A 14,166-nucleotide genomic window follows, 5' to 3' on the forward strand; every position below is an offset into this window, starting at 1 on the left:
GCCCCGTGGGTTTCCCCACAATTCTGTCCTTCTAGTAGGTTCTGCCTCTAATAGCCCTAGAGTGGGGTCAGTAGGTACTTGTTGGGGTCCGCAACAGATTGTTTCTGTGGGTTTGGAGCCAGGCAGCCAATACCATTTGATGGAATAACAGCAGAACAAAGAGTTTGCCTCACTGATCTCAAACTTCTCATCACAATCTTGAGAACAACCTAGAACCCACAGGGTTGCTCCAGGAGTCCGAGAACAGGCAGTGACTAAACTTGGGGAATGAAGGCAGCAGGGCTGAGGACAGGGTCCCTGCCTTTCTTATGATATACCAGGCACCTCCCACCACAGGGCCTTTTCACATGTTCCCCTGCCTGGGAGCCCCTCCCCCACCAAAGTCCATGTGGCTCCCTACTCACTGTCACAGTCTCCAAAGTTTATTCCTGGCCACCACATAAAATCACAACATCCCAACCCACTTCTTTTCCTTCCCTGCTTTCTTTTTCTCAGTGGCATCTGTCTCCTTCTGACCTATCCCCTAATGTCTTTATTTTATTTACAGTCTGCTCTCCCTCCCAACCCTCCCCTACCCCCATCCCCCATGTAACCTCCATGAGGGCAGGAATTTTTGTCTGCTGTGCTCACTGCCCTGCCCCCAGCTCCTAGATTAGGGCTTGGCCCAGAGTGGGCATTCAGTAAGTATTTGTTGAAGGGATGAATGACTGAACCCAGACTCTGGAGGTAGAGGCCTGGCATCTGAGAACCAAGTCACACCCTGTTCTTCTTAGCCTCAGTTTTCTTGTTTGTGAAATGGGTGTGATCACAAGGCTGCTGTAGGACTTTAACAAGCTTGTGCTCACGGGAAACCCTGGGAGATTCTGGAGAGAGTGCCCAGTGCTGGGGAAGCCAGTGTGTGCGCTGCTCAGTGTTTCTGGGTGGCCACAGCCAGACATGAGGCCCAGCCCTGACCATGAGACCAGAGGTAAAAGAAAGAAGTCAAGTCACTGAATAGGGAGACTTGGAAAAGAAGCGCTCCCCCACTTTCCTGGAAGGGGCATCAGGGTTTACAGAGCCAGGTGCCTAGAGAAGGGAAGCCAGGCAGCTGACACAGACCAGACAGCATGATTGAAGCCAAGGTGGAGAGCTGGGACCGTGGTGGACCAAGCAGGAGGTACCTGTCTGCTGGGGCAGCCACTGCTCAGCTCCATTCTGTGGCTGCCATTCAGGCACAGCTGCCCTGTGTTGTCAGATTTCCCATCTCTTAGAGCAAGACCAAAGTCCAGATGCAGGTATCTGTATGAAATTTCCCATGTTTTAGAAACTGTATAGAACAAAACATGTCTGTGGGCCAGATGGAGCCCCAGGTGTCCCCAGAATGCAGCCCCCAGTATAAACAATCCCTAGGAGACAGAAATAGCAAACCCACTTATGTTCAGTTCAAAGCCCAGACAGAGACCCAAGCATGCTGGGAGGCAGGTGTGTACTTGTTGTTCACTCCACCTTCTCCTACCTGTCTCCATTCTCGTACTGCCCAGTGTTCGTGGAGCACCTAGCACTGGGGCTGCAGTTGTGAGCCAAAGCTAAAATGACTCTTGATCTCATGGAGCTCATGGTCTAATGAAAAACAGCTAATCAAATAATTCCTTAAATGAGTACACGAGTGTGAGTGTGAAGTGCTAAGGAGATGGAGGATACAGTGCTGTTAGTGCCAGTAAGCAGGGGTCCCCTAACCTCCGGTTACGAACCCGGCTGCACAGCAGGAGGTGAGTGGCGGCAGGCGAGCAAAGCTTCACCTGCGGCTCCCGTCACTGGCGTTACCGCCTGAGCCATCCCCCGCTCCCCCCATCCCTCCCCGTCCATGGAAAAACTGTCTTCCACAAAACCAGTCCCTGGTGCCAAAAAGGTTGGGGACCACTGCCTGTAACGAATCAGAGGCTCTCCTTGGTTAGGATGTGTGGCTGCTGGGATTGAAAGGAAAGGTGGGTATTTACTGGGCGAAGCAAAGGAGAAGAGAACGAAATGTTCAAGCAAGAAGGTGCAGTGAGGATATGATAGATTTTGCATTTTGGAGTCATCATTCCTCATCACCTCGGGGAGAATACACTTGGGAGGGGGCTACAGAGCAGAAGTGGAAGACCACCTAGGAGGTGGTTTAGCAGTAACCCCGGCCCTGTGGTGGCAGCCCTGCTTGCAGCAGTTGGGACCTAACACATTGCTCCCTGAGCTGCTTGGTGGCGGGATGGGATGAGTGCCTTGGTTGCATTTGTCTGTTCCCTGTAAGCTGCTGTCACCTGGAAATGCTCCCAGGGCCAGGGGTGCACTGAAAGGCACTGCTCTATCTCCTTTGCCTGCAGGGAGGGAGAGCAGGTCCGCCTGGCGGGGGGCTTTTGGCGGCCAGGCTGTCCCTGCCTCTCCCAGCTTGAACTGGAGGGAGTCTCTTCACTGTGTTGACATGGGCGTGTGCTGCAGGAACTGCCTGGGAAGGGTAAGGGCTATTTATTTTGACAAGGGAGGGCCATGGATAATTTATTCAGGAAGACAAAAATAAAGAAAAGTGGTCCCCTGTTGGTAGAAGCTCTGGATTCTGAGGGCTAAAAAGGCATTCGGAGCTGCTTTGAGCTCAGGTTGGCTCAGAAGGCTGGAGCAGAGCTTCCGCTCTGAACACCGGAAAGAGCAAAGACTCGAGGATTTAAACCGTCTTCTCCTGTCCCATAACAACTGGTTAAACCCGTCAGCCCTGAGCTCCTGCCCCGGCTGCCTCCTTGTCGGCAAAGACGGGTGTGTCTTCTCTTAAGAAATCAGAGCGAGAGTGGTTTACTTTGAGCCAACCTCGGCCAAAATTGTCGAGAAAATGCAACTTGCTCCCAAGAATGCCCAGGAACAGTGACTGATTTGGTGGCCAAAGTTTGTCATGGGAGAATGTCCTCCTCAACCTTCTGAAATGGGGATTGGCAAACTTTTTCTACAAAACACCAGAGAGTAACTATTTTAGGCATATGGGCCACAAGGCAAAATTGAGGATATTATGTAGCTAATATAATATAAGCATTTAACATACAGCCATTTAGAGACATGAGAAGCATTGTTCATTCGCAGACTGTACAAAAAAGAGGAACTGAATCAGATTTGGCTTGAGGACTGTAGTTGGCTGACCCCTGTTTTCAAGGCTGGTCAGAGACCCTAATTCTCAAAGCAAACATCTGCTTTCAGTTGTTCAATTTCCCAGACATGAGCACTAGTGTGAGGGACTTAATCTGAGGGAGGGAATAGGAGGAAGGAAGACGGGGCGGGATTGCTAGTTGGGGCTATAGCTCTACGACAGAGATAAGGCAAAAGAGAGGTGAGAGGGGCCCTGATTGGGTGACAACACCCTTCCTACCCATAAGTGGCCTGGAGGTGATTTTTTTTATGGCTAAGACTGATCTGTTGGTGAGATGTCGCCATGATGGTTGTGAACCCCAGGGTCAGTTCCCCCTTGGCCCCTTTACTCACCCTCACTGTCTACAGATTATACAGCTGCAAAAAGTACCCAGTTTGCCAGGGACGTCTGTCTCCCTAAAGCCCTCAGGCCAGCCATGAAGACATTTCTGTGCCTCCGTTTGTGTGACATTGAACAAGTTACTTAACCTCTCTGAGCCTCAGTTTCCCCATCTGTATAATGAAGATGCTAATAGCACCTGCCTCTGAGGGGTTCTGTGAGGATAAAGGAAGTGATGTGTGTGAAACACATCCGACAGCATTAGCTGTGCTCAACAGTGTTTTCCTCTTGGCGTGCCCTCTGCCACTTCTCACTGTTGATTTGTTCTGCTCTTCCTTTGGTAAGGCTGAAAAAGAGGAACAGGACAGCATGGAAGAGAGCCCCCTGCATCTGGGCAGGCAGGAGAAAGAAACAGAGTCCTCTGATGCAGAGAACACAAAGTCAAGGAAGGTAAAGTTTGTCCCAGATGCTGGCAGTGTAGCCACTTCAACACAACAGCCACTGGGCTCCAAGTCACAGGCATCCCCATCCTGCCGGGTGATGACCTGCTTGCTGCATGGGATGTGCCTGAGACCCCACCAGCGGGTCTGTGAATGAAGCCAGCACTTCTTGGAGGAATGGCTTTGCCTGGGATCCTTGCACAGTCTTTATTGAGGAAATCTTTACCACATGCCTGGGCTCTGCCTCAGTCTTCAGTAACTTGGCTGCGCTTATAAGAGAAAACATGTGCCCAAAAAAGACTCAGGCTTCAGAGCCAGGCTCCCAAAATAGGCAGCTGCCTTGGGAGGGGCTGGAGGAGGAAGGGGGCTTTGGGTACTCAAGCTGGGGTCCTGAACCTCAGCAGGCCCTGACCCTGGGATTAACAAAACATCTACCGTGCTTGTAAACATTATTTTACTTAATTAAAATGAAAAACCCAGTTACAGGGCTGGGGCTGCCACAGCAAAAAGAAGCGTCCTTGGAACGTGGCCAGCTTCGTGCCTTTCCGGCCAGGAGAGGCAGAGAGATGAGTATCGCTGGCAGGGAAACTGATCTCCTAAAGCTGGCTGCTGGGTCCATGAGCTGCTGGGGAAGCAAGGAGAAAGTTTCGGGAGGGGCCAAGTTTGAGCCATGGCTACGGAGGGTTGCACCCTTGCTGGGAGAGGTTGTTTGGGAGGATTTTGTAGGGACCTTTGCTGCAGTTAACATTTAGTGATGCCCTACTTGCAAGGAAATAGCTCCAGCAAGTTGATGCCTGTAGCGCTTACAACTCAATCATTCATTTGTTCAAAAACTATTTATTTTTCGGAATTAAAAAAAATAAAATTTCCAGAAATTGATCAGAAAAAGATGAGCAGAGATTGATATCTGTTATTAGGAAGCAGGCTAAGTAACTTTCATTGGAATCCTACATGGGCATTAACAGTTAAGGTGTAGATGTAGATCCGATGATATAGAAACACCTCTAAGCCACATTACTGAATAAAAAGTGTGTTGCCCACAACTAAAAAAACAACTAAACAAAACAAAAGAAAAAACTATTTATTGAGCACCTACTATATACCAGGAGTTGAAATTCTTTGTCCACTTGGTGGGTTAAACATTAAGGGCTTATTCCAACTCCTGTGCTGTTTGGAGCCTCATCCTAGGGATAAATCAATGATAAGAGACTTCTCATCACTCGTCACAGTGATTTACAGCTCCTAATTACCCAGTAAATGTTCCCAGGTAGGAGTAAGATTGCTTAGCATCTTTCTGGTTTGAGGGGTCCTGTGGTCAAGGTTTGCACCCTCTTCTGGTTAAATACCAAGACCCATTCCTCAGCCACCCTCTGACCTCCATTCCTCATTTGTATTCAGGAGCAAGATTCGGAAAGTGGAAGTGAGGCAGAGGGGGAGAGCTGGTGCCCCACGAACATGGAGGAGCTGGTTACAGTGGACGAGGTGGGGGAGGAAGAAGATTTTATCATGGAACCGGACATCCCAGAACTGGAGGAAACTGTGCCCATCGAACAGAAGGACACAATCTGTCCAGAGATATGTCCCTGTGTGACAACCACCTTAGACCTGGACTTAACCAAAGAGTTCACCAAGGAGGGAGTCAAGACCGTAGGTAAGGAGGCTGCGGAAATCAGCCTCGAGTCGCCCAAAGAACTGCCGTCTGCTTCCATGAGCTGCCCCAGTGACGTGGACGTGGAAACGCCTGGCCTAAATCTGGATGTTGAGCGGAAGCCAGCTGAATGCGAGACGGGCCTCGCACTGGAGGGCTCAGATTGCTACGAGAAGCAGGCAAAGGGAGCAGAGAGCTCAGATGTTCGTCTGGCCCCTACACTCCAGCAAATGTCTTCCCCCAGGCCAGCAGAGGAGAGGGCCTGGCAGCCTGGCCCCTTTCTTGATGACTGTAAGGCCAGGGGGACCCTGGAAGATGGGGCTGGTGAAGGCAGCCCCTTGGAGGAGAAAGCCAGCCCCCTCACCGAAACAGACCTCCAAAGCCACGCTTGCCACGGAGTGTCGACCCAGGGTAACTACCTCCTTTTTCTCCTGTGCGGTTGGGTTGATCGGACCACTGCTTCCCTAGAGCAGCGTATGGGCGTGTGCAGGCTGGAACGAACAGAAGTAAGGTTTCAGCCAGCCTGAAAGCTGGTGCAGAAGGCAAGCTTAACAGCCTGGCTAAATTGTTAGAGCTTTTAGGCAATTGGTGTAAAGGAAGTCGGATGGGTGGCCACACGTTTCTGAGAAGCAAGCTCAGATAGGACGGACTTCTCTGAATTTACGGGATCCCAGATGGACTGTGCCAACTAAATTAGCAAATGTTTGGAGTTATCAAAGGAGCTTTGGTTCGTAAGGATCGGCAAGCAGCCTCTCTTGCCTGCACCACCGAGGACCACCCAGGCCGTTGTTTCTGTGAGGCCTGAGTGAGGGGGCGGGAGCGTGGGAGGCCGAGAAAGGAACAGGCAGAGGGAAGAATGAGGGGCTCATGAAGGGGCATGGGCGGTTCCCATTCTCACCACCTCAGACCCACTTTTCTCCAGCATCTGACAGTGAAGCAAGACTTGTCCCGGGAGCTCCTCCACCTCCAGTGGAGGTGATGTGTGTCTGTGCCTGGCACTGTGACATCATGAAAGACAGAGTTTAAAATAGGCTAAGCCCTGTCTTCTGTGCCAAGTGGAAACTAAAGATCCATCAAGGACTGTGGGGGAGGGGAGAGTAGTCCTCAATTTTCTCTCAATGAAAATAGCTAGAAATTCATTTTGCAGAAAGCCTGCAGCATTCCAGAGTTTGAAGTCAGGGGGATAAGAGTCGAGGGCAGAAAATATAGAGGAAAGGCTTAAAAATAAACATGTCAACCCAGTGCTCTGTGGTTGGCACGAGCTGGTAAGTGGACTTGGACTTCCCTCCATGTCAAGCTGACCTGAGCTGTTTTTCACCTGTGTGGATCTGAGTCTCCATGGAAACTCTGCTGTGAGCTGCCTTGTTGCTAGAGAAACACTGAGGCCTGGGCTGTGTCTACGGAAGGCAAGAATAAAGGAGCGAAGTGTTGTCACCTTGCTCTGATTGAACCCCTTGTATTTTGCGGTATAGGTCTCGACATGCACTGGTGTTAATGGCTTATTAGCTTAGCCAGTGTTTGGAGTTCATATTTAATAACACTGCTCGACAGGCTTGGGGTGAGAATGGCATTGCCTTTTCTGCCCGCCTCAGTGCTTCTGTGGACATCAGCACAATTTTTGCACTTCAATAATTCTTCTGCCTGCAGAGATGGAGTTGTTACTGAACCGGGAACATGGGGATAGATCATCCCAACCGAAGGCATCAGCAGCCCATCCCCCCACAGACCTGATGCAGCTGCTTGCCAAGTTTTCTTGCGTGTGGCATTCTTTTGGCAGCGGAAAAAGCTCTTTGTTATAGCACTTTGGTTCTAATTAGCAGCCCTGGCCTAGTCTCACGTTATTAAGCAGCACAAGGGACTGTTTCCCATCACACAGTGCAAGGAGTACAGTTGCAGGGATCCTTTGAGGCATGTTGTGTTTCATTACCGCTTTGCCCTGGCTCATGTTTTGCAGATAACTCCAGGTACATGGAAATGAAATCTCTGGACGTGAGGTCACTGGAATACGCTGAAGTGGAGCTGAAACAGCCCCTTTCTTTGCCTTCCTGGGAACCTGAGGATGTGTTCAGTGAACTTAGCATTCCTCTAGGTGGGTGAAATACACAGTCCTTCCTGAGAATTTGGCTCCAGGAAAGGGTAGTCCTGTAATAACATCTAAGAGCTTGAGAGGGCTTTTTGTCATTTTGTTGTCTTTCGTGTCTGATGCAATTACCTAGATGTGCATGCTGCCTTAAAGTTTCTTGAAATTTCAGTCTCCCACAGTAGACCAGATACCTCATGGGGCCAGACTTTGAACGGCACTGCCCTGGGAGCCAGAGCAGAGACTTGTTTTCCCTGTCAGGAAATGCTTTATTCCTGACCATACAGCCAGGGAAGCAGAGGCCGGCAGCTGCCGTAAAGCCAATAGCTGACTCACTTTGTTATACAGCAGAAACCAACACAACATTGTAAAGCAATTATACTCCAATAAAGATGTTTAAAAAAAAAAGAAACACACCTCTTCTGCTAAGGTCTTCCCTGCCCTCCTGGCCCCAGCCCTTCTCAAAACAACGCTGCCTTGTTTTCTCTTTGAGAGACCAGCTTCTCTCAGCCATAGATGCTAAATAGACTGTGTCTTGGGCAGACCCTATATAGTTGATAGAAGAGCACTGAACAGAGACGTGGGCCCCTGTCCTTCCCATGCTGGGTAACTGCATGTCCTCAAACAAGTCATACCCAGGAATGTTTTGGGGGTTTTTTTTCTAGTCACTGCAAGTCCTTTATTAGCAAGTCAGTTAGCCCCCGAGGGGCTAGTCAACATGGAGGCTCACCCTTTCCATCAAGTTTCCTTTTTTCCTTTTCATCTGCTTTTAAAAATTTCGTTCTGTTTCCAGTCCTCCAAGTATGCCATTTAGTCAGATTCAAAGAGCAATCTTTCTTTTTTTTTTAAAGGATGCGTTTGCTGCATAGCGTCCAGTATGCTCCAGGACAAAATCTAAAAAAAGCAAATACACACTGACCTTAGAATGAACTAAGATGATTGCCAGAAGGCCCTGGGTTTTTTAATGTTGGAAAATAGTTGCAAAGACTGCCTTTCAGGAAAAAGGTGCTAGACAGTTCATTTATGCATTCACTTAGTCAGCAACCCCTCCTGGATAACGGGGCGCTCCGTGAGACACTCAGGGGGAACTGAAAAATGGAACACAAGTCTCTTGGCATCTAGGAACTTAGAAATCTGTATGACACACACAGGCAAAAATTAAGAATAAATTCTGCTACCGTATAATTCATGTTTTATTTTATTTTTTATTATAAAAAGTGTGAAAGATTACTATAACCAATTTAAAAAACCATATGAAGTAAATATTAAATGTTGTATCTCTTCCCTCCAGTCTCTCCCCCTCGACAGAGGTAGCCACTGTCATACCCACAGATAGTTCTTCTCCCACAAAAATAGGATCAAACTATACACATGATGTTGTGCAGTTTGCTTTTATAATGTAACAGTGGGTCTTAGAGATCTCTTCACATCAGTACATAGAGAATGCATTCTTCTTAACCACTGCAAATATTCCATCTTAAAAGCTGTACCACACATTCTCGATCCATTCCTCTACTGATGAACGTTATGTTTTCTGTTTTTTTTCCATTATTAAAATGCTATAATAGTTAGGCTTTTATTATTTACCATGTAGGCACGACTTCTAGTATTTTTCTCATTGAACTCTCAAAACACCTGTGAGGTAAGTAATATTTTTATCCCTAGATCACAGATAAAAAATGAGATGCAGGGTTGCAAAGCTAACGAACAGCCCAGACTGGAGTCAGGATTCAAACCCCCGCACTTAGAGTCCCTGTGCCATGCTGCCTCTGAGCTTTGTTGCCTTCCAAACGCACTGTCACCTTTGTGTGTGAACCAGGGTTTCTGGAGGATAACGTCCTGGCCCGGGGGAGGGGGGATGTCCATATATATTTGTATTTCATATTCTCATAATTGCCACTAAATTGCTCCCAAAAAAGATGATACCAGTTTTCAGTGCCACCTCAGGTGAGAGTACTCATTCCCCACGTCCTCGCCAACTTTGGATCTTATCAGTTTTTAATTTTTACCAACATGTTAGGAGGAAAATGGTAGCTCATTTTAGTTTTTAAAACACAGCTCTATTGAGGTATAATTGATGTTAATGAAGTGCACATAAGGTGCACAATTTGATGAATTTTGACACACGTATACACCTGTGAGACCATCACCACAACCAACATAGTGAACATATTCCTCATCCCCCATATTTCCTGATACTCCTTTGTAATCCTTCGCTCCCACCCTCAGTCCCCAAGTAACCACTGCCCTCCTTCCTGTCACTAAATATTAGTTTGCATTCTAGAATTTTATGTAAAGGGAATTATACTGTATGTACTCCTGTTGCCTGGCTTTTTTCACTCAATAATTATTCTGAGATTCATCAAAATTGTTGGGTGTATGGATAGTTGGTTTCTATTTCTTGTTGAGTATTGCATTGTGGTTATGGGTAGATCACATTTTGTTTATTCATTCAGCTGTTGATGGGCATTTGGGTTGTTTCTGGCTTGGGGCTATTACATATTGTACTTTTATTCTTGATTATAGTCTCCGATTAGATTTTTTTTAACATCTTTATCGGAGTGTAATTGCTTTACAATGTCGTGTTAGTTTCTGCTGTATAACAAAGTGAATCAGCTATATGTATACATATATACCCATAACCCCTCCCATTTACATCTCCCTCCCACCCTCCTTATCCCACCTCTCTAGGTGGTCACGAAGCACCAAGCTGATCTCCCTGTGCTATGCAGCTGCTTCCCACTAGCTATCTATTTTACATTTGGGAGTGTATATATGTCAATGCTACTGTTACTTCATCCCAGCTTCCCCTTCCCCTTCCCTAAGTACTCTAGTCCATTCTCTACATCTGCGTCTTTATTCCTGTCCTACCCCTAGGTTCATCAGAACCATTTTTTTTTAGATTCCATATAACGTTCCCTTAATTTCTCTTTCAGATATTTCATCCATTAGTGTATACGAATGTAAGAGATTTCTGTGCATTAATTTTGTATCTTGTTACTTTACCAAATTCATTGATTAGCTCTAGTAATTTTCTGGTAGCATCTTTAGAATCCTCTATGTATAGTATCATGTTATCTGCAAACAGTGACAGTTTTACTTCTTCTTTTCCGATTTGTATTCCTTTTATTTCTTTTTCTTCTCTGATTGCCATGGCTAAAGCTTCCAAAACTATGTTGAATAATAGCAATGAGAGTGGGCAACGTTGTCTTGTGCCTGATCTTAGTGGAAATGGTTTCAATTTTTCACCATTGAGAATGATGTTGGCTGTGGGTTTATCATATATGGCCTTTATTATGTTCAGGTAGGTTCCCTCTATGCCTACTTTCTGTAGATTTTTTATCATAAATGTGTGTTGAATTTTTTCCAAAGCTTTTTCTGCATCTATTGAGATTATCATATGGTTTTTATCCTTCAGTTTGTTAATATGGTGTATCACGTTGACTGAATTGTGTATATTGAAGAATCCTTGCATTCCTGGTATAAACCCCACTTGATCATGGTATATGATCCTTTTAATGTGCTGTTGGATTCTGTTTGCTAGTATTTTGTTGAGGATTTTTGCATCTATGTTCATCAGTGATATTGGCCTATAGTTTTCTTTTTTTGTGACATATTTGTCTGGTTTTGGTATCAGGGTGATGGTGACCTCATAGAATGAGTTTCAGAATGTTCCTCCCTCTGCTATATTTTGGAAGAGTTTGAGAAGGATAGGTGTTAGCTCTTCTCTAAATGTTTGATAGAATCTGCCTGTGAAGCTACCTGGTTCTGGGCTTTGGTTTGTTGGAAGATTTTTAATCACAGTTTCAATTTCAGTGCTTGTGATTGGTCTGTTCATATTTTCTATTTCTTCATGGTTCAGCCTTGGAATGTTGTACTTTTCTAAGCATTTGTCCATTTCTTCCAGGTTATCCATTTTATTGGCATATAGTTGCTTGTAGTAATCTCTCATGATCCTTTGTATTTTTGCAGTGTCAGTTATTTCTTTTTCATTTCTAATTCTGTTGATTTGAGTCTTCTCCCTTTTTTTCTTGATGAGTCTGGCTAATGGTTTATCAATTTTGTTTTTCTTCTCAAAGAACCAGATTTTAGTTTTATTGATCTTTGCTATCATTTCCTTCATTTCTTTTTCATTTATTTCTGATCTTATCTTTATGATTTCTTTCCTTCTGCTAACTTTGGCATGTTTTTTGTTCTTCTTTCTCTAATTGCTTTAGGTGTGAGTTTAGGTTGTTTATTTGAGATTTTTCTTGTTTCTTGAGGTCGGGTTTTATTGCTATAAACTTCCCTCTTAGAACTGCTTTTGCTGTATCCCACAGATTTTGGGTCGTTGTGTTTTCATTGTCATTTGTTTCTAGGTATTTTTTGATTTCCTCTTTGATTTCTTCAGTGATCTCTTGGTTATTTAGTAACGTATTGTTCAGCCTCCATATGTTCGTATTTTTTACAGTTTTTTTCCTGTAATTGATATCTAGTTTCATAGTGTAGTGGTCAGAAAAGATACTTGATACAATTTCAGTTTTCTTAAGTTTATGAAAGCTTGATTTGTGACCCAAGATATGATCTATCCTGGAGAATGTTCCATGTGCACTTGAGAAGAAAGTGTATTCTGTTGTTTTTGGATGGAATGTCCTATAAATATCAGTTAAGTCCATCAGGTCTAATGTGTCATTTAAAGCTGTGTTTCCTTATTTATTTTCATTCTGTATCATCTGTCCATCGGTGAAAGTGAAGTGTTAAAGTCCCCTACTCTTACTGTGTTACTGTCGATTTCTCCTTTTATGGCTGTTAACATTTGCCTTATGTATTGAGGTGCTCCTATGTTGGGTGCATAAATATTTACAATTGTTATATCTTCTTCTTGGATTGATCCCTTGATCATTATGTAGTGTCCTTCTTTGTCTCTTCTAATAGTCTTTATTTTAATGTCTGTTTTGTCTGATGTGAGTATTGCTACTCCAGCTTTCTTTTGATTTCTATTTGCATGGAATGTCTTTTTCCATCCCCTCACTTTCAGTCTGTACATGTCCCTAGGTCTGAAGTGAGTCTCTTGTAGACAGCATATATATGGGTCTTGTTTTTGTATCCATTCAACCAGTCTGTGTCTTTTGGTTGGAGCATTTAATCCATTTACATTTAAGGTAATTATCAATATGTATGTTCTTATTAACATTTTCTTAATTGTTTTGGGTTTGTTTTTGTAGGTCTTTTCCTTCTCTTGTGTTTCCTGCCTGGAGATGTTCCTTTAGCATTTGTTGTAAATCATGTTTGGTGGTGCTGAATTCTCTTAACTTTTGCTTGTCTGTAAAGGTTTTAATTTCTCTGTTGAATCTGAATGAGATGCTTGCTGGGTGGAGTAATCTTGGTTGTAGGTTTTTCCCTTTCATCACTTTAAATTTGTCCTGCCACTCCCTTTTGGCTTGCAGAGTTTCTGCTGAAAGATCAGCTGTTAATCTTATGGGGATTCCCTTGTATGTTATTTGTTGCTTTTCTCTTGCTACTTTTAATATTTTTCTTTGTATGTAATTTTTGATAGATTGATTAATATGTGTCTTGGCGTGTTTCTCCTTGGATTTATCCTGCATGGGACTCTGTGCTTCCTGGACTTGACTATTTCCTTTCCCACGTTAGGGAAGCTTTCAGCTATAATCTCTTTCAATATTTTCTCAGACCCTTCCTCTTCTCTTCTTCTTCTGGGACCCCTATTATTCGAACATTGGTACATTTAGTGTTGTCCCAGAGTCTCTGAGACTGTCCTCAATTCTTTTCATTCTTTTTTCTTTATTTTGCTCTGTGGCAGTTATTTCCACTACTTTGTCTTTCAGGTCACTTATCCATCCTTCTGCCTCAGTTATTCTGCTATTAATTCCTTCTAGAGAATTTTTAATTTCATTTATTGTGTTGTTCATCATTGTTTGTTTGCTCTTTAGTTCTTCTAGGTTCTTGTTAAACGTTTCTTGTTTTTTCTCCATTCTATTTCCAAGATTTTGGATCATCTTTACTATCATTACTCTGAATTCTTTTTCAGGTAGACTGCCTATTTCCTCCTCATTTGTTTGGTCTGGTGGGTTTTTACATTGCTCCTTCATGTGCTGCATATTTCTCTGTCTTCTCTTTTTGTTTAACTTACTGTGTTTGGGGTCTTCTTTTTGCAGGCTGCAGGTTCATAGTTCCCATTGTTTTTGGTGTCTGCCCCCAGTGGGTAAGGTTGGTTCAGTGGCTTGTGTAGGCTTCCTGATGGAGGGGACGGGTGCCTGTGTTCTGGTGGGTGGGGCTGGATCTTGTCCTTCTGGTGGGCAGGGCCACGTCCAGTGGTGTGTTTTGGGGTGTCTGTGAACTTAGTATGACTTCAGGCAGCCTCTCTGCTAATGGATTGTGTTGTGTTCCTGTCTTGCTAGTTGTTTGGCATGGGGTGTCCAGCATGGGAGCTTGCTGGCCGTTGGGTGGAGCTGGGTCTTAGTGTTGAGACAGAGATCTCTGGGAGAGCTCTCGCTGACTGATATTACATGGGGCTGGGAGGTCTCTGGTGGTCCAA

The 14,166-nt window shown here is 44.9% G+C and overlaps 1 protein-coding gene across 1 annotated transcript in view; it reads left to right on the forward strand.

Annotated features, from left to right (window-relative positions):
• Positions 1-14,166, forward strand: part of RBM20 (RNA binding motif protein 20) — a 197,290-nt gene that overhangs the window by 174,702 nt on the left and 8,422 nt on the right. Inside the window, 3 exon segments of the mRNA XM_024755924.1 lie at positions 3,809-3,913; positions 5,302-5,962; positions 7,506-7,640. Of these exon segments, the coding sequence (XP_024611692.1) occupies positions 3,809-3,913; positions 5,302-5,962; positions 7,506-7,640 (901 nt within the window).

Source organism: Neophocaena asiaeorientalis, unplaced genomic scaffold (assembly GCF_003031525.2).
Source record: "Neophocaena asiaeorientalis asiaeorientalis breed wild unplaced genomic scaffold, Neophocaena_asiaeorientalis_V1.1 scaffold85, whole genome shotgun sequence".
In the NCBI taxonomy this organism is placed as follows: domain Eukaryota; kingdom Metazoa; phylum Chordata; class Mammalia; order Artiodactyla; family Phocoenidae; genus Neophocaena; species Neophocaena asiaeorientalis.